The sequence below is a fragment of the Lissotriton vulgaris genome, chromosome 3_1 (genome assembly GCF_964263255.1).
Source record: "Lissotriton vulgaris chromosome 3_1, aLisVul1.2, whole genome shotgun sequence".
Taxonomy (NCBI): domain Eukaryota; kingdom Metazoa; phylum Chordata; class Amphibia; order Caudata; family Salamandridae; genus Lissotriton; species Lissotriton vulgaris.
In genome coordinates, this window is record NC_141689.1 from 1817873175 (window position 1) to 1817894192 (window position 21018).

Genomic DNA, 21018 nt, shown 5'->3' on the forward strand with positions numbered 1-21018 from the left:
TAGTGTGAGATGTGTTCCAGGCTGTAAAAAATGTGTTTGCATGGGTATTATCCTTGTTCAAAAGTGGTGCTTTCCACATGTTGGCACCAGAGATACATAGAGGAATGACTTTCTTCTTGCTGGATGGACCATTACGGTTTTGGGAGCAAGACTGAAGAGCAGGGCATTGAAGTTACTCATTAACCTCTTCCATGCTCATGACGAGCTCAGCATCAAGACTATGAACACTTCCAGAAGCAAGACCATCTCTTAGGGGAAGAAGGGACTTTTAGAGAATGTTCTTTACAAGTGACTTATCAGTGTGTGAAGGAGTTGGCTTAGGTATTTCCCTGCGGGCCTTAGTCCTAACCAACTTAGTTTCCTACTCCTTGATGTCATTGGGGTCCATGGGTGCACAAGAATTGTAGGTTGAGGTGTTGCGTCAGAATCTGAGACACCACATGCAGTTGTCATGTGGATCAGAAAGGGACATGATCTTGCCGAATATGGGAAACATTTTGAAACCGGTCAGTTCTGGAGTTGACTTTTGGGCTAGTTCTCTAAAGCGGAGTTTTTTTTTTAGAGTAAATACCAAGAACGAGCTCTGGACCTGCATCAATAAAGGGCAGAAAAACGAAACTTACACTAGTGTGCAGGGGGGAGCCAAATGTACTTTGGTGTGATCATCTCAAGTGGCGGAGTTGCTGTTGGAGCAGCATAATGCCACCTGACTGCACTGGGAGATACTGTCAAGGAAAAGCTTTGTGGACAAGTCTGAAGCCTGAAAGAGATAAATCCTAAGGTAAGCAATCTGCAGGAAGATGTATTCAACAGAAGCACAAGTGTTATAGGTATGTTATGAGCTACGAGATCTTTCCAAAAACCTGGAAGCTCTTAGGTAGTGATTTCTCCACTGGCACTTTGGCACCCTGCTCAAGAACACAAGGTCCATAGTTATCAAAGCAAACAGGCAGGAGCAAGAAAACTAAGAAATTCTGAGTTTTTAGCTGAGGTTCAAATCATAAATGGTATAACTATAAATGATCTATTTTTGTAGCCTAAGATTTTAAAAAGAGTTTAAAAGGGGTGGTGTGGCACTCTAGCCTCACAGGTTCTCTGTACAGACTAGTCAGTTGTTGCGGTACCAGCACGTCAGCTGGTAGCACCAGTGGTTAATATTAGGGTAGCAATTTAAAATAGTCTTTTCTTAGATCGAGACCTAGGGCCTAAAACAAACCATGTGTGGGATAGATTGCCTTCATATCATAACTGGATAGCCAGCACAGTAGCTGTCGAGACATGTTGAAAAATTGGCAACAATGCGACATGGGAATTGGAGGCCCGAGCCACTATGCCCACCTATGTACAGTTGGGTACACTGAAAGCATGTATGCCCACAGCTTCTGCCTGCACCTCGATTCTATGGTGGAAATCTTTGTTAAGGGCCGCTAACAGGAGGAAACATATACGACTGTGAGGATTGTCTCATTTCTACTGCATGTTACAGTCACAGCTAGCCAGAGGCTAAGCACTTCACATTAATGCATTGATATCCAAGGACTGAATATGTTAAAGTTCAGAACACACATGACTAACACGAATTCATGGCACAGTTGTAAAGATGACAATGAAGAATAACATCACAGCGAGACACTCGAAAACTGAGCAAGCACCAGGCACAAGTAGCCCATGCGGCTGCCCAGCAATGAATCTGAGTTGACATTGTTGTACTGGTCTGAGAAGCATAAGTGAGAACATTACAGTGAACGTAGATCACAACTCATCCGTACTCTGTTGTGACAGACAAGTCTATCACTGCAGCCATTAATAAGTACGGTGTCCAAAAAGGATAAATGATACGTGCACAACTTTTAAATGACAAAGTAGGGTACTGCACTGACAGGTTGTAAGCGGAAAGACGCAAGGGACCGAGGCTCTTTCGTTACCGCTCCAAATCCCGCTTCTGTATGGACTGCTCTGGGTACAATGAGGTTTTAACTAAAGAGAGGTACAAGCAACAATTATTATACTTAAACTGGCTCAATAATACACATGACAAAAATGTAAAATATTTGGTTATGAACCCATAATAGCAGAATAGTATCTTTGCTAAGAAAAAAAAAAGTAGTAACAGTTTATTTATCATGGATACATAAAATCAAGAGGAAAAAAACCAAACAATCACAAAATGGAATGTAGCTACTTCTTCCGCCAAGAATGCCTTAACACAGAAGGAATGTCTACAACGGCTTGGCAGTCAATGCGAGAAGCGTATGCCTGCCAGATTTCAGCAATGTGGATGCCGCCATGTCGTTTGTTCACGAAGGTAGTTGGACGAGGGAGATCACGGTCGGAATGAAGACGGAATGCAGTTTCATTCAATATAACCCTTGTTGGACCGACTGCCTCTTCGTAAAGGGATAAATGTGCATTACTGGCCTCTTCAGGTTCCTTTAACAGCATTGAGCATTAAAGTCAAATCAAATCTGCATTTTGTGGCAGTAAAAAAACACGTGTAAAACGCACATTACCCAATTCCCTCCCACCCCATTACAAAAATAAAAGCAGAACTTTTTCAAAATACCGCTTTTCGAGGCAAACAGCAATTTAGTTATCTTTCTAGAAAAACTTTTGCTGAATGCTTTTAAGGCACTTAAACGGTTATATTTTTTTAAATAAAAATAAAATATGCACCAAAGCAACATTCACAAATACAAGTTTTTTCATTTGTTCTTTGTGTGTGTTTACAGTATAGTACATATTTACATTCACTTCAATACAAATCTCGCCTGTGCTATACAGGAGCTTTTGGCTGTCTCGTGAGCTTGAGTGCCTGTGGAGGAAGAGAAAATCAAAGTATTAGATTGCTGCGATATGCTTAAAATTTGAAACAAACACAGATATTACCATTTCTTTATGTCAATTATAAGTAGATTTCTGTATTGTGATAGCCGAGCTGTTGATGTATGAGGGGGTGAGGGGAAAGCAGTGCTTCATTTGAGCCGATGGGGAGCAATGGCACTCATTTTTAGGGACTGGAACCCATATTTCCTCATCAGATATTGAGCAAGAGAGGGAAACACACAAACGGGAAGAAGGGGGAAGATATTAGATGGAAACCCATCACAAAGGGAGAAAGCGGGGACAGCAAGAGTGATATCAAGGGGCAAACAGTGTCTGGTAGTGGATTGAAGAGGAGTGACATTTAAAAGCACCGTCCGTAGGCTTCGGAGCAGAGCTTTGGCACCGGCATTCATTCATTTACTACTGAAGTACGGGGGAGGCGGGGGGAGTGTAAATGAAGAGACACAGGAGGACCAAACCAAGTAAATTGAGGATGGCTATGCCAGCGACAACTACCTCAACTCTCCTCTACATACTTTCACCTGTGATGCATTTATATACGCCTGCCACCTCATGATGATTATAAAGACAAAGACGTTGAACCTCTCTTTATAGGCTTTCTGATGCACATCTTGCACCAGCTTGGCAACTTTGTTATAGCATGTCACTAACTAATTTTTTATTCTTTGGAAATATGACGCCAGACTAGAACCTCCAGTATAGTTGTGACTCTCCAATGATGTATCCAGAAGTAACACAACTTCCATTTTTAGGTCTTGCGTGGCGTACTGAGCACCTGCGCAGTTGAGCTCACGAGATTTTATGTTTTAGAGTGTACTTCACTGGCGAGGGTTAAGCCTCACCCCTCATCTCCATTGGCTGGCCTCCTAAACGGTGGCCAGCCATTGGAGAAGAGGTCCTAGTGACGTTCTCCTTTCTCGCTAAGCCCAGTCCTTTTCAGCCGGGCTCCGTGACTTACTGCTGGCGAAAAAGGTTTCTTATCTTCTTTAAGGGTCCGATTGGCACCATAAAGAAGATAAGGAACCTTTTACGCCAGCATCATCCTTTCTAGTCATCTACCGTATGCTTTATATCATATGTTTTCTTTATAAATTGACCCGTCTAGTCCTATGTAAAGTGCTCTTTCAACCCTTGGAGTCGGTGGCAATAATGAAACATGTATGGAAGCCATGAGACGTCATGTCAGTCAAAGTAGCAGAAGGATGTGAATAGAAGCACTGTCACGCAACAAAAGGGCAATTCAAGTCAGTAAATGCTAGATGTGCCACGTGTGCCCACGATATGTACCGTCCAGTATCCTTCGGACCTCAGTCTCACTACGAACGGCTACATTCCTAACCTGAGCCGCAGGGTCAAATGCCAAAAGTGCCTAACCAGCTGTGAGTCGAGAACAGACAGCTACAGGGTTGCACCATCGCTCACAACTATCATCTTGGGCCAGTTCCGCGTTGCTAACACTTACTTCCCTATCACCCACCCTGCCCCACTGTTGCGCCTGAATGACCAGCAGCAACATAGCCTGACTAAAAAAAGCTACTGCTGAGCTACACTACCTCGCTCTACCATGGCCGGTAGAAGGTACCTGTGGACTCCACAGCCAATCAGTACTTCGGACTATTGTGGAGCACACTGCGATTGGCTGAAAGCCCCCAATGCTCCAATCAGAGGTCATTTTACACATTGTCAACACAGCCCACTTCGACAGGACGCACCAAATTTGTTCAGCTGTGGGATTAGTTATTATGTGTCGCTTAAGTCCTAAATTACAGACGAATTATACCAGCTAAAAGAACAGCGACCTACAACGGCTATGAGGCTGGATAGACGGACGGTCTATGTAAGAAGAACACAGGTAGCCCCATTATGTAGAGTGTAATTCGCTAGGTTGTGTTTTTGGGGATCTATTTCCGAGCATGGTTTTCTAGTTCAAGCTGACACTCCTCTGTTGTATCGAGGCAGCTTTATCTTTTGTATTCTAGTGATAATAACACTAATAGCACCTTGTTTTTATGTGGCCCTTCGCGTCACTCTTCAGCTGTTTGTAAATACTGTAAGTCTCTGGTGTCAATGTTACATAATTTATGGTACTTGTGTTGGGGACCCTTGTTTCTTTGCTGCTCCAATAGCCTAGAGCTGTAATCGTAGACCCGGTGGCAGTGTAGGGATGCAGACTCGAATATAGTACTAGGCTGAGGTGCGGCTGTAGAGAGATCACGCTAGCTTTTTATCTATAGGAATTCGTTGTTTATGCATCATTGGTAAATATTTCTGTTTTAATACAGAGAGCTCTCTGTGGCTCGCTTTATGGACTGCACAAGGGTAACAGTTAGTTTATTGTATCGCAGGCTAATTTATAGCGCCTTACTACACTTACTCCCATTCGCCCCTAGCTCACTTTCTCCCTTCCCCCCTTCCCTGGCCCTGCCCTTCCACTCTACGTTGTGTGCTGGTGCTATTCACAGCCAGGCGTCGCTATACACAAACGCTCTGCAGGTTTCAAGCCCCTGCCAACCAATAAATTACTTTATATAGTGCGCGTTCTGTTACTGCACAAGCACCCACCATAAGTCTAGCCACAGTGCTAACATGATAATCTTCTATCACAACATTACCTCACTGGATAGTGTCTTACTATTTTTTTAATAGGCTTTTGCGCCGTTAGCAAAATACTTTTACCCTACATACTCTCCACGGTCTACAAACATGCCTTCCAGCACTTATCACTGCAACGGCAGTGTTACAATAACCTTCTAACGGAGCATTACCCCACGGGGTAGGGTACTACCCCTTTGCTAATAAGCTTTTGCAACTTTCATTTTGCCCATGATAAATAATTTTGCTTTGTTTAAACTACCAAACAGGGGCACTGAGGAACAATTTTCTTGCTTGCATTGGGGCACATTGCACTTTTGTCACAGCTCAGAGTTAAGTCAAGGGAGCCTCTCTGATGGCTCTCGACTACTCACGTTCTACTACTCACTCTGTACTACTCTCTGCTACTCTCTACTCCTTCTCTACTACTCTCTACTCATTCTCTGCTAATCACGACTACTCACTCTCTACTACTCACTCTCTACTTTCTACTCACTCTCTATTACTCTCGTGCTCTACCTCTCGCTCTACTCTCTACATATGCACATATATATGTGATCAAGGCTCGTTGAGAGCAGAAACGTTATGGCGACAGCACTGCAATAAACCGGCATCTACTACCTTGTGGTCCGTGTCTGTTCTTGCCCCACGTCTGGGGAAACTGCAGCGTGTGGGGAACGGAGTTCGTAAATATATATATATATATATATATATCCAAACTTCGCAGGAAACCCCTTTGAAGAAAGCCACAGGAAGAATCCAATATCATCACGTGGTTTATTGACAGCATGCAAGCAGGCGACATGGAGGAGCTTGTATCAGGAAATCCTTACGCCAGACGCGTTTCGAGAGTCTCTGCCTCTCTTCTTCAGTGGCGTGCTGCTTGCAGACAAATGAAAGCACTGTTCCACTGCGCACCTTTGAATTGAAACGCCTGCTGAGGTGGGCGTTGCCAACTGCACAGCCTTCTGGTTCTTGTGGTGCGCTGTATCAATGCTCCAGTGAGCGCGCTGTCCATTGTCCCAATAGCACAAGTTAACTGTCCCAAGTGGGTTTGATAAGAGCACCAACAGTCGCAGTGGAACAGTGCTTTCATTTGTCTGCAAGCAGCACGCCACTGAAGAAGAGAGGCAGAGACTCTCGAAACGCGTCTGGCGTAAGGATTTCCTGATACAAGCTCCTCCATGTCGCCTGCTTGCATGCTGTCAATAAACAACATGATGATATTGGATTCTTTATGTGGCTTTCTTCAAAGGGGTTTCCTGCGAAGTTTGGATATATATATATATATATTCACAGAAAAAACCATAGGTTATAGTGGATATATAGTTAGGAATTTGCATTTACAAAACCTTGAAAATTCAATGAAAAAACCATAGGTTATAGGCCATATATAGTTAGGAATTAGCATTTACAAAACCTTATTTTACTCGCATAAAACCATTGAAATTCCATATATAGTTAGCTAACTATAAGCGCTAACTATATATCGCGCACCCGCAATCCACTGCTGATGATGTCACATATTACATCATTCATGACATGGTCAGTGACATCACTGATGACATCACTGATCACAACATCCAGTGATTGTATGTGTCTGTAAAGTTTAAATATGTTTCACATATTGAAGAATGAGTGGATGTATAAGTGTCTGGATGAAGAATTTAGTAGGTGCATGACTGACTGTATGAGTGAGTGATTAAATGTGTCTCACTGAGTACATGGGTTAGTGACTAAACTGTCTTAATTCGTGCATCAGTATGTTTGATGTTGTGTAAGCTGCTGCATGTGTTGATCAGTAGCTATAAGAGTGGCCATATGGGTTATTGATTGGTTGCCCAAATATTTGAATGGGAGGCTGAGTGTGTGTGTGGGTGGCTGGGAGGTGCGTGACTCTGTGCATAGATGTGTAAGCAGTTGATTCACTAGGAGTATGAGTTCAAGAGTGCATGTGGAAACAGCTATATGGGCGGTTGACTGTGCATGGGTGTGTTGGTGAGTGAATGGATTTCTCATTGCTACATGTGCAAGTAAGTACGTATGTAAAACACAATACATGTGAGAGTTGAGATATATAAATAACTGAACATAAGAGCCAGTGAATGTGTGAGTGGCTGTATCGATCACTGTGAGCTTGTATCAGGGATTATATAAGAGAGTAAATATGTGTTATTATATGTTTGAATGAGTAAGATGTGTATAACTGTATAGTTGAGGAAATGGAGGTGTGATTGATTCTTTGCATGACTGACTAGGTGTGTGAGTAACTCCATGGATGAGTGACAGTCTGTGAGTGTCTGTTTATACTGAGTGTATGTAAGGTTATATTAGAGTCTGAAGAGGTTCATTGTATTATCACATGAGTGATGTGATCAGTGATGACAAATGAGATGTCATCAGTGATGTCATTTGAGTTGTCATCAGTAATGTCATCAGTGATGTCATTTGAGATGTCATCATTGATATCATTTGAGTTGTCATCAGTGATGTCATTTGACATGTCATCAGTGATGTCACTGACCATGTCATGAATGATGTAATATGTGACATCATCAGCAGTGGATTGCGGGTGCGCGATATATAGTTAGCGCTTATAGTTAGCTAACTATATATGGAATTTCAATGGTTTTATGCGAGTAAAATAAGGTTTTGTAAATGCTAATTCCTAACTATATATGGCCTATAACCTATGGTTTTTTCATTGAATTTTCAAGGTTTTGTAAATGCAAATTCCTAACTATATATCCACTATAACCTATGGATTTTTCTGTGAATTTCATTGGTTTTTTAATAGCAAATATGAAAAGCTTTAAAATGTCAAGTACGTGATAGATAAAAACATTTTCGTATTTATGCACGCTGATGTGCTTTGAACGCTGCCCCCCCCCCCTCCCCTCTTTTGCCTTAGTAGTACTCTCTCTTTGCAGATACTGAAGGGTAGTTAACGCAGGCCTTTACCCCCGTTGTAATCCGTCGTGCCTCCTTGTCTCTCCATTTGATTGATTGTTGTCCAAGCATTTACTGTTTTAGAATTGGTTCTCTTTGGATCATTCTCTATTTACAAACAAGCACAAAGTCGCAATACTCTGTTTAGTCTTTGCAGATAGTGAAAAATCGTGTAAAAAAATAAAAGTAATCGAGCAAAATCAGTAGGCCACTAATTGGATCTCTTTTTGACCTCGCTAAAATAGAAATATTAGGAACAACCCTTCTTGAGAAATACGAAAATAGTGAGATGAACTGAGCTCCACACCATGAGGGCTGCAAGACAGCTCGGCTCCATCACCCATCCCGCACAAAATAATGACAAACCCTATGCAAATATTAAAAATATAGACAACACACCAGCAAAGAAACAGGGTAAAACATTTTATTAAAAAACTATTTACATAACGTTGGTTTATAAGATGATGTCAGTAGTGGACCGATGTGTGAATAGATCGAAAACAGCACAAGGCTCCAAGATCCGGATAGCAAGCTCCTGGATGTTGGGTGCCATAGTTTAGAGTTCTGAATTTCAGCCTTTTTCAATGCCTGTGCTTTGTTGAATCAAAATGGCGGCTTGACACAAAGCTGACTCAAGCGTTGTTACTGATGCTATGCAGACCAAAACTGGTTTTCAGTTTGTACATTTTTCTAGATTTTTCAATCCAAGTTTGGTTGACTTTGTAGAACGATGGCTTCAGATTTTCAACATACGGTGTGGTGGCGCTGACTGGGAGGGGGCGCTTCGCTCCTGCCCCCTCCCCAAGTAAGATTTTCATACGTGAAAGTACGTTAATGGTTTTGGTCCCTGAGATGCTTCGATGTCACTACCATTCTCAAATAGCATAAGTTCTGGATGTTGGGTGCCATAGTTAAGAGTTCTGAGCAGCGCTTGTAACACTGTCTGAAGCTTATTTCCACCTACTGCAGCTTCACTATTCTCAAAGTAAGTGAGTGTCGTTTGTGGACCTGACTGCATTAGAAAACAATGTGATATGTTACCTTCCTAAACAGCTTGACGGAGGCCCCTGAGGGGCGGTGTGATGGCCATGGACTCGGAGAAGACGCTTGGCTCCGACACCCTCCCCAAGTCTTATAGCACTGGTGTAGCCTGAGATCGCCCCCGACATAGGCGGCCGGCTCCCGGGGTCCGGCGGAACTTTTTGCCTTTTGATGACTCTTCAATTCTGGACCTTGTCCCACAATCCGTTTGACCTGAAGACAAGCTGTAGTGGGGCGCCCCTTTATCGTTTTAGTTGCCATTCCGCCCGCTTTTGCTACACTGTGCCTCTTCCGCCATTCAGCTGTTTTCCGCCCGCTCTTGCGACTACAGCGTCTCGCTCACCATGTAGTTGAGATGTGCCCGCTCTTGCGGTGCAGCGATAGGCGGCTGCCACAGGACTCTCAAAATGGCGGCCGGCTCTTCGGTTTTGGGCCTGGTCCACTAAAATGGCCCTGGGACACCTTGGAACTCGGACGCTTGTCTGCTAGGGCTTGGGTCCCATTCTCGAAAAGCGTCCCCTCAGCCGTGAAGATTCTACAAAAGTCTTGGGGGCCTCCGACTCCCGCAGGCTTCTGGTGGGGAGCGGCTGCCATGATTGCTCGTGGAATGGCCACGACGGAGCTACGAGATGGTAGTGGTCTCATGCTGACGCCAGCTTTAGTCTGAAACATCCAGAAACACTGTAGACTACCAATTCGATCAGTTCCGGTAGCGCCCCAACATGACCCGGAAGAGAAGAACTTGCCCTCCCCTCTTTGACTGATGGTTCTTGTTGCCTGTCCCCTCTGTTGTCATTTAACAGAACTTTTTGGACTGCTGAAAGGGGTTGTGTTCTGAACGGTGGTTGGTGGAGACATTTAGACTATATTCTTGACCTACGTTGTCGCGTAATGCGTTTTATGACACGCCGCGTTAGCGCACCCGGAAGTGATCCGAGGCGCGGCGCGCAGCGCGTAACGTAAGCATAACAGGTCATGTGACTTGTTAATAAAACTTTTCATTGGTTCATTTTACTTTTGTTAATTTAATGATGAAAAGCTTGGTCATATGACCTAAAAATTACGCTTTTTATTATTTTCGAACAATATTTTTTTTTCAAACATATGTTATAATATTCCAGGCTAATGTACTTTCCCGGAAAATTTACAACTGTTTTGCAAGTAAAATATATTCCTTTTTCGAGAAAAAGGGCGTTTCTTCCTTCCATGACGGAGCCGTTGAGTAAAAGAGATTCGGCCTGCTGTCTTAGTCGCCGATACGCCTGATTATCAGATTCTTATCGATCACTTTATGTTGCAGACATGAAAAACACAACTGCCCTTGACCATTTATCTTTACTGCGTTCCTACATATTATACCTTTTATCCGTCATGTAATTGGACTGCTTTATTTCACTTGCCTTTTACTGATTCGAAAACAGTCACTAAAAGTAAAAACTTTACAAATGAAAATACTACTACCGTGTTTTGTTTTAAAAACCTTTATTGTGAAAATGTCAGTATACAAATACGGGCCTATAACCACGTGGGCCGGCCACGGAGCAAACTGAAATCGTATATGATGAGGAGACATTTACACTGTAGAAGAACGTAACGAGCGGGCCATTAGGTGACAAGAACAAAGGTGTCTAACAGTTGCGGAATCGGTGGACGTACATTTTGTAATTAAAATACGACAGGGCCACTTACAATAACATTTTCTAGATATACATTTGCGGGCAAAGAGTTACGAGTCCCATTTATACCGGCGCCATTTTGGGCGAGGCCGGGCAGGTCCAAGATATAGTCAAAATGTCTCCACCAACCATCGGCCAGACCAGAACCCCTTTCGGCCCTTTATGCTACAAGATGGTGTCTTCCATTCAGAAAATATTGGTGGCAGCATTTTGAAAGGAAACAGAAACAGCCGTTCTCCTAGTGAGTTTCACATTGTTACATTTAGGAAGAATGTTGAAGAGTAGTATGTGGAAAATCTGAAGCCATTTTTCTACAAACTCTCAATCAGACTTGGATGGAAAAAAAAAACCTGAAGAATGTACAAACTGAAAACCAATTTTTGTCTGTATAGCACCAACAGTAACGCTTGAGTCAGCTTTGTGTCAAGCCGCCATTTTCATTCAATCAATAGCGTCCCCCTGCACACATTCAGGGACCTGGTCGTGTCTTCAGATGAAACGCATTGTAGGAAAAGAAGCAGAAAGGAAAAGGAAAAAAGTTCCGCCGGACCTAGTGAAGCTGCAGCAGGTGCAAATAAGCTTCAGACAGTCTTACAAGCACTGCTCAGAACTCTCAACTGAGGCACTCAACATCCAGGACTTGCCATTCGGATCTTGGCGCCTTGTATTTTTGTTTTGTTTTTGATGGAGGGGAAACAACAAAAATCAGACATTGAAAAAGGCTCAACAGTGCAGGGCGCCTTGTGCTGGTTCCGACCTATTCACACATCGGTCCGCTACTGACATCACCTCATAAACCAACGGGGCACCCCACGCCGACTTTCGGCGCAGCATTGTAGGATGGCCACACCAGTGCGGCAATTTGCTGGACACCACCTCGGTGCCATCCAGATCTCGGCGCGTTCATTCAATCAATAGCGTCCCCCTGCACACATTCAGGGACCTGGTCGTGTCTTCAGAAGAAACGCATTGTAGGAAAAGAAGCAGAAAGGAAAAGGCAAAAAGTTCCGCCGGACCTAGTGAAGCTGCAGCAGGTGCAAATAAGCTTCAGACAGTCCTACAAGCACTGCTCAGAAATCTCAACTGAGGCACTCAACATCCAGGACTTGCCATTCGGATCTTGGCGCCTTGTGCTGGTTCCGACCTATTCACACATCAGTCCACTACTGACATCACCTCATAAGCCAACGGGGCACCCCACACCGACTTCCGGCGCAGCATTGTAGGATGGCCACACCAGTGCAGCCACTTGCTGGACACCACCTCGGTGCCATCCGGATCTCAGCGCGTTCGAGTCACTGTGCCGGAAGAGTGACCGGAACTCAGCTGAACACGCCGTCTTTCGGCGCAGCATTGTAGGATGGCCACACCAGTACGGCAATTTGCTGGACACCACCTCGGCGCCATCCGGATCTCGGCGCGTTCGAGTCACTGTACCGCAACAGTGACCGCAATTCAGCTGGACACGCCGTCTTTCGGCGCAGCATTGTAGGATGGCCACACCAGTGCGGCAATTTGCTGGACACCACCTCGGTGCCATCCGGATCTCGGCGCGTTGTGCTGCCTTCGGCCTATTCGCACATCGGTCCGCTACTGACGCCGCCTCACGTGCCAACGGATTTTCTACGCTTTTTGTAGCCCTATGTCGCATAACAGGTCATGTGACTTGTTTATAAAACTTTTCATTGGTTCATTTTACTTTTGGTTTCCTAAAGATGGAAGGCTTGGTCATATGACCTAAAAATAACACTTTTCATTGGTTTAGAACATTTTTTTTCCCAAACGATGAAAGCCCCACCTTGTTTCTGGATCATTCAGACTGAAGCTGGCGTCAGCATGAGAGCACCACCATCTCGTGGCTCCGTCGTGGTCATTCCGCGAGCAATCATGGCAGCCGCTCCCCACCGGAAGTCTGCGGGAGTCGGGGGCCCCCAAGACTTTTATACAATCTTCACGGCTGAGGGGACGCTTTTCGAGAATGGAGCCCAAGCCCTAGCAGGCAAGCGTCCGAGTTCCAAAGTGTCCCAGGGCCATTTCAGTGGACCAGGCCCAAAACCGAGGAGCCGTCCGCCATTTTAAGAGCCATGTGGCAGCCGCCTATCGCTGCACTGCAAGAGTGGGAGCAACTCAACAACATGGTGAGCGAGACGCTGTGGCCACAAGAGCGAGCGCAACTCAGCTAGATGGCCGCCACCTGGGGAGGCCCGTTCACGCCGGCTCCCCCACGCCCCCCCCCGGGCCGCCGCACGCCAATTTTCGGAGCAGCATTGTAGGATACCAAAACCAGTGCGGCAGTTTACTGGACATCACCTGGGTGCCTGTCGTACATGTTGTGTCAGCCATGTGACACTGGACACAGACCGCTACTGACGAGGCCTCCCCCCGCACCACCCGGGACGCCCCACGCTGTTTTTCTGTGCTGCATTGTAGGATCCCTAAACCAGTGCGGCACCCAGGCGACATCACCTGGGTGCCGTCCAGAACTCTGCACGTTGTGCTGCCTTGGGACTATTCGCACAACAGACCGCTACTGACGAGGCCTCCTCCCGCCCCACCCGGGACGCCCCACGCCAATTTTCGGAGCAGCATTGTAGGATCCCTAAACCAGTGCGGCACCCAGGCGACATCACCTGGGTGCCGTCCAGAACTCTGCACGTTGTGCTGCCTTGGGACTATTCGCACAAAAGACCGCTTCTAACCATTGTTGCTTTTTGTGTGGAGAAATGTTTAAATGTTTTTAGTTTTTGTTCCGTTTGTTAAAGTTAGTAGTTAATAAAGTTTTATAACCTTACTTTGTTGGAGTGTTATCTATTTTTTTTAAAACGGGTGAATGGGGCCTTGATTCGGGTTATTGTCATGTGTGGGCTTTGGAAGTGTGCTGCTGCAGGATCGGACATTTCAAACTCAAATGCACGTTCTTTTTCTTACCTTTCCGAAGCATGGAGCGCAATAGCAGGCAGAGAAAGGGTGATGCACGTGTTGAACACTACCTGACCTGGCAAGTTGCTGGCAGTGCCCCCCCGCCCGCTCCTGAAAGAGGGCACACACACACCGCCGCCCCGAGTACTTCACAAATCTTTAAAAGACCATGCGCTTGTTCATGAGGCTTAAATGGTTTATCACCTCTTCTAGAACCCCTACATCGACCCTCTGACGTTTCATGGAAAAATTACCATGTAACACAATACCAAGCCCTGTCAGCTGAAACCCCCAAGGAATCGTGGGGCATATTATCAAGGGGGTTTATCTCCGCTTTTTTGGCTTTAAAAACCATGAAAGCGGAGATAAAATTATTTCCCTATTATCAAGCTGTCGCTAACACCAGTTAGTGACAGCTAAAAGGAGATAGCGACCATCTTCGGCCCCGCTTTGCATGTCAGTGATACTTATCACTAATGACATGCAAAGTGGCGTGCCAAGATGTTAGCGACTGGAAACAGTCCCTAACATCGCTATCTCCTATTACCAACTTTTGGAGATATTCGCGCTAAGCGCGAATATCTCCAAAATCTAACACCTGCCCTGAGCAGTTCTTAGCCATGTTATCCAATGGGAGGTGGATAACATGGCTAAGAGCATTAGGTCGATAATACATGAATATCGCTGACTTTTCTGCGATAATAGCAAGGTTTATCTGCGATAAAAATCGCCGATGTGCGGCGATAATTTTTGTCTCTAAACAAGTTATAGACAAAAATTATCGCTAGTTGTTCGTAATATGCCCCCGGGTTTTTGCTTGCAGAAATCGGGAGGCGGGAGACTAGCACTGAAATCAGTACTCACACGCCTGAATCAGGAGGATTGGCATGTCTGAATTCTCTACAGCTGGGGCCATAAACTACATCCGCAGGGTTAGGTGATAGCCTGGAACCAGCCTGGCATCTAAAATGGCTGCCGTGCACGACAAAATTGTGGCATTCGAAAAAAGGCAAGATGGCGCAGCCGCTGGAAGAGATATATCAACATATATCAGCCTCCTCAGCCACCCTCAGGAAACATAGGGGATTAGGATATGTCTCCCGCACCCCCTTATACCTAGTACTTTAATTAACGAAGCACAAAATGGCGAATTCCCGTTTCGCTACCAGTTTGCGGCCCAGTTCGCGGCCCGTGAAGCGCTTCTACCGTGAAAAATCATTTTTTTTTTATTTTCCCCACGGGACCCTTTAATAACCCCAACAACATTCCTAGGGGGTCAAGAGGGGGATACCTTGCCCCCTTTCATTAAATTCCCCCTTAGTTTTTCACCTTTTCTTCTCTCTCGATCCTACCGAGAGACAAGATGGCGGCCGCTCCGGACTGTCACGCAGCAAAAAAAAAAAAAAAAGCTCACGCACAGCCGCTGGAAGAGATGTATCAACATATATCAGCCTCCTCACCCACCCTCAGGAAACATAGGGGATTAGGATACGTCTCCCGCACCCACTTATAACTAGTAATTTAATTTACGAAGCACAAAATGGCGAATTCCCGTTTCGCTACCAGTTCGCGGCCGCGCTTCTACCGTGAAAAATCATTTTTTTTTTATTTTCCCCACGGGACCCTTTAATAACCCCAACAACATTCCTAGGGGGTCAAGAGGGGGATACCTTGCCCCCTTTCATTAAATTCCCCCTTCGTTTTCCACCTCTTCTTCTCTCTCGATCCTACCGAGAGACAAGATGGCGTCCGCTCCGGACTGTTTAGAATGTTGACAGACACCGGAGAGCCAATCAGCTTTCTGCGCGCAAAGTTCCGATAAGCGAAAAGTAAGCGGACCGGATCGCTGCCCGGAGCGCTGTTACAGATATATATCTTGATTTAAACGTTAATTTCTCAAAAACTACTGGAGCACATATATTGAGACCTAGCAAAGGCACATCGGGCTAACAGTCCCTACAATTTTGCCAAGTTTCGTGCAAATCCATTCAGCCGTTCGAGCTAAAAGTGAGTCCAACCGCCCTATGGAAAACTCAATGCAAAAAACGCGTTTTGGGACCCCCCTTTTTTCTCAGCCCCCCCTTGACGAAACCCCACCAAATTTTCAGGGGCTGCTCAGAAACAAAATGTGCCATTTTCCTGAAAATTTCAGCCGATTCCGTCCACAAACGCCAAAGTTATTAGACATAGAATTTTCAAAAGTCCCATAGGGAAAAAATTCTAACTATATATACCTACTGGCGATAGCCAGTAGGTAATATATATATATATATATATATATATATATATATATATATATATATATATATATATATATATATATATATATATATATATATATAGTAAAACAAAGTGCCTTGCAGCTTGGGAGGTCACTCGATGGCGCTCATTAATCATGCAGTCTGCCTTCATACTTCACACAGTTTTTCGTATGCCAACGCGTTTCAAGGTAAAAACCTCTTCTTCCTAGGCAGCATTTGACACCATCGTCAGCTGGGGGAGAAGACGCAAACCAGCTGTATGAGGCTGCAGGCTAGCACTGTCTGAACCTGCGTGGCATGGCGCTCCATATGCTTAAAGAGCCTGTTTGAAGAAAAGCACGACCTACTAAGGTAACAATAATTCATAATTGAGCAAATGAACATTTGAACTTACTAAAAGGACTGATAATTCTCGCATTTAGGACCCAGTGTCCCAGCATGCACTATAAGGTTTTGCTCTTTGCATACGCCCATGAAAGGGCGGGGAAATAAATAAATTAAACTGGAAATAACAGGAAAAATGCGAGCCTCAAATGTGTCAAATGCTGCCCAGGAAGAAGAGGTTTTTACCTTAAAACGCGTTGGCATACGAAAAACTGTGTGAAGTATGAAGGCAGACTGTATGATTAATGAGCGCCATCGAGTGACCTCCCAAGCTAAAAGGCACTTTGTTTTACAAAAATATATATATATATATATATATATATATATATATATATATATATATATATATATATATATATATACACATATATATAATCTGCATATCTATATAAATACAAATATAAATGCATGCATACATATACATATATGCATTTGCAATAGGTCTCGCATTTGCGAGAGATTAAGCTATTGGCATTATAAATGACAATGCCATTTATTTATCTGTTTCCAAAACCAACACAAATACCAATTTTTTCATTTACAATGCCAATAGCTCTAACTTTTGCAAAGGCGAGGCCGTTGCATTGTAAATGCTTGTTTGATTTGTTCAACGTCTACATGTGCAACTAAAAACTGATGTAGCTCTTGTATTATGTTAAGCTCTTTGTGTTAAATTTAAAGGATAACCAAATTATTCCCCCCCCCTCCCAATTACTCCTTTGGTTTGGCCTCCAGACTCTTCCCTTAAACATAGCGCTGTCCCCAAAGTTCCTTAGACATGAAAACCCAGATTTGCACTCGGCTGCACTGAAACTTTTGTGACCTTTCTAGTAATACCGACTTACTTCAACTTTGTCTCTTCTTCCTGTCACTCCCAGGATCTTAGTTCAATTGCAGTTAGTTTCATTTTGCATAGAGACATACCTTTCCTTTCAATCCTTCTTTAAGATCTCTGGTAAATATTAGATAAGATGGCTGCTAGTACTGTTCCTTGTGGAACATTACTCCTCTTTTCTTGATGTGGATGCCATTTACCGGTACACCTTGACCTCAGTCGGTTACCCAGCTGCTAATCTTTTACACATCTAGGAACCCACCCAAGTACTTGAACTCACTTGTGAATATCACTTGACAAAGCCTCACAGACACTGGTGCAATATAAGCAGACCACATCTACCACTGCTCCTCAAACAAAGTCCAAGTCACATGTTCAAAAGAATGAATGTGATCGGTCTGACACAATGTTCCCTAAATAAAACCATGCTGCGTTGGACCCTATGGTGAGTGGCTTTAAGATACTATTCCTATGCTGCTTTTTAGGTGTGACTACAGACAGCTTAAATTGTTTACCTCATATTATTACTTAAAAAATATATATATATACAGAAAGAATTACAGAGGAAGAGCAGACTTTGGCTCACTCCCTTTAGCCGTTGGCTTCAGGGGTCCTTCATTATTTGCCATTGCTTGGCTGACCTATCCATCAGGGGCCTGGCATTTTGAAGATGATTACATTGTCCGGTTAGTGGTTCTTTACATTTTGGAATTGGAGGATCAAGCAGTCCTTTTGTCAGAAAAAAGATGTGACATGTGGCTTGCAAATGAGATCATGTGTCTGTCGATACAGTTATTCTGCTGACACAACATTTTAATTGCGGATGTGTTTTTCTTTAGGCAGTATTTAGATGCCATTGCCCGTCGTAAATGCATAGTGTTATTCATTAATTGCCAATGCTTGTTAATTTCTATCACCTTGCTGTCATGATGACTTGTTATTTTTTGTGAGTCGTTTAAGTAGGTCAACTGAAAAATCAATAAAAATCTGTTTAAAAAACAAAAATGACCTGTTGTTTTATTTGGTCCCTTTTCTGCTCACAAAATAAAGACGTGAGTGAAGTTGCTTTCTAAAAGAGCCAACGAATATAGTGGTCCTTTGTTAAAAGTCTCGCCATGCAATAATGTGATGACTATGCATTTTAACTTCATCACTTACAATGCAACTGTCATCTTTGGAATCCTTTATAGAACTCTTCCTTAAGGATGTAGCTTAACTCTGCTAAAACAGTCTGTTCAACAGGCTGACCTCAATCCCAGGTTCCATACTGTTGTAGCCAAGATGTTGCTTCAGTATGGGATTTTCTTTCTAGGCCATCTGGGGTCGCCCAATTATTACCAAACACTTCCTCAAACAAAAATCCACATCTATTGGCTAAGTAAATGCATGTTTATATTGCCGATCGATTTCCTTACGAGTGAAATCAAACTTTAAATCACGTGCTTTCAGCCTCCTCCTTCCTTCCTCATCTGTGAATCTTCATAAACTTGTTTTTCATTCTCGTTACAGCATAAGAAAGAGTTTATTTAACTTAATAAACAATGGTGGCACACCATCGCTTGTCACCTGCTTTTAACATGTTCAATGACTTCATAATAGATATAATTTCCTGATTGTTAGAGGGAAATAAGAGGAAAGGTCATTAAGCAAAGGTATGAACCCTGTCTATCACCTGTTGAACAAAATGATCTCGAGAAAGCCATAGCCCTGATGGACCTGCGTGGAACATACGTGAGCCACACAAAACATTAAAAGACACAAGTCTCCAGTAAGACAAACACACAGTCTGCAGACACTGAAGAGCTCCAGGTACTCCCAGTAATGTAATCTCCACAAAGAAAAAGAGTAGTGCCCTTGAACTGGCAGCACGGAATTACCTTTCACTAAAACAACCATTCGCCAACCTACGAACACTGTGGCTATCCTATCAATATTGTTGAGTCACTTCATTTTTAAGACACCAAACGACTTAAAGGGACTTAAAGTGGACCGGTAATTTTATTTTCCCCAGAGGGACATAGTTTGATATGATGGCACATATAGAAAGTTCTTCACACCCACTACTACCACTCAATTTGATGATTACTTCAGGGACCAGTACAAATTATTGGGGTATGATGTTTAAAGGAGTGGCAGGTTAAAAAGGTGGAGTTTACTGACAGGGTCAAACCGGTCACTTGTCCCTTCTATTAAGAGGCTATTTCCTCCTGTGTCTTATTCAAGTCTGGCCTTATATTTATTTAAAAAAACAAATCTGTCCTTTTAGTTGATGTGATGAAGGAGACCTGAGAGATATCTTCCTGCCTGTTGGTAGCTCCTCAATGGGAGTGAGGGTCTCCATAGAAATGAACAGAGGCTTGAAGATATTGTGAAGAAATGTAGATTAGTCGTGTTATAATTTTCTTGAAATGGAATTTCAAACCCATTGATTGTGGAACCTCTGATATGCCAAGTAGGCAATGAACAGTCACAGTATGTGGTTCGGATGTTTCCTCGATACAACGATTTTCCTCACATTTGTGCCTTGAAAATCGAGATTAACATTTTCGACCAAGTTAGCTCATCCTACCATGCATAACGGATATTGAGAGAAAGATGATTAAAAGAAATTTCTGTCAGTTAATTTGCTAGTCATTTCTATTGAAAAAATGTAGTAATTGCTGCAGCAGCAATGACAACAGCGTTGGTGTATTTTGTTCAAGGTTACAACCATTTGCCCTAATATGTCTTGCTTGTGTTTTAGGGTGAGACTAGGGTGATCTCAAGGTTGTCATTAGGATTAAAGCCCTTCAAACTGTTATCCAATTCCCAAGAGAGAACTGTCACTTTTCTGAGGTTTCACAAATTAGACGATGATAACATAGGGTGTATTTGTAAAGTGCACGTTCACCCAGAAGGGCACCCTGGCGCTGAATAACAGATGTTTATTGGTCAATGGTACTCATTTTAACACCCTCAGAAGGATGATAGGCTGAGTGGATCGTAGGAAGAGAATGTGAAGTCTGCTGTGTTGAATACTGTTGAGGAAAATAATAGGATTATTGTAAAGTGCACCCTAATCACCTGGTAAGTTTAAAAACAAATGTTTTCCGGTCAACTTATCACAGCACCCCCCCCCCCCCCCCACACGCCACCAGAGATAATTTTGTGAAATAATAAGTGTAGGGGCCCAGCATTTTCCCCAGACGCCTGAGGCCGACACTACTGAAGGACGGGGTGCCAGATACCAAGGCTGAGTAGTGCTGATTCCAACTCTTGCCTCTTTCAATAACCGCCCATTCCCACCTCCATCATCTCACTCTTTCAGGCTCTATCTCAGCCCTGCTTTCTCCATTTGTCACTCTACTTCTGTCTTTTAATTTTCTATCTCTTGCTCACGGTCAAAGTCTGATGAGGAAAAAATAAGTGAGGGTCTCCAAAAATGAGTGCTGGAGGGCCCCACCTCCAACCACTGGCTCAAATGAAGCACTGCCCCGCACCCCCACCCAGGCCCTTTTCAATTCTTCTCTAGCTCCTG

At 43.7% G+C, this 21018-nt stretch overlaps 1 protein-coding gene across 1 annotated transcript in view; it reads right to left on the reverse strand.

The window, feature by feature from the left end:
• Nucleotides 1–406: 406 nt before the first annotated feature.
• The window catches only part of SLC10A7 (solute carrier family 10 member 7), an 872524-nt gene continuing 851912 nt past the window's right edge, over nucleotides 407–21018 (reverse strand). The window contains exon 12 of the mRNA XM_086962267.1: nucleotides 407–2812. Coding sequence (XP_086818393.1) covers nucleotides 2774–2812 — 39 coding nt within the window. The 3' untranslated portion in view covers nucleotides 407–2773. The remainder of the gene's footprint in view (nucleotides 2813–21018) is intronic.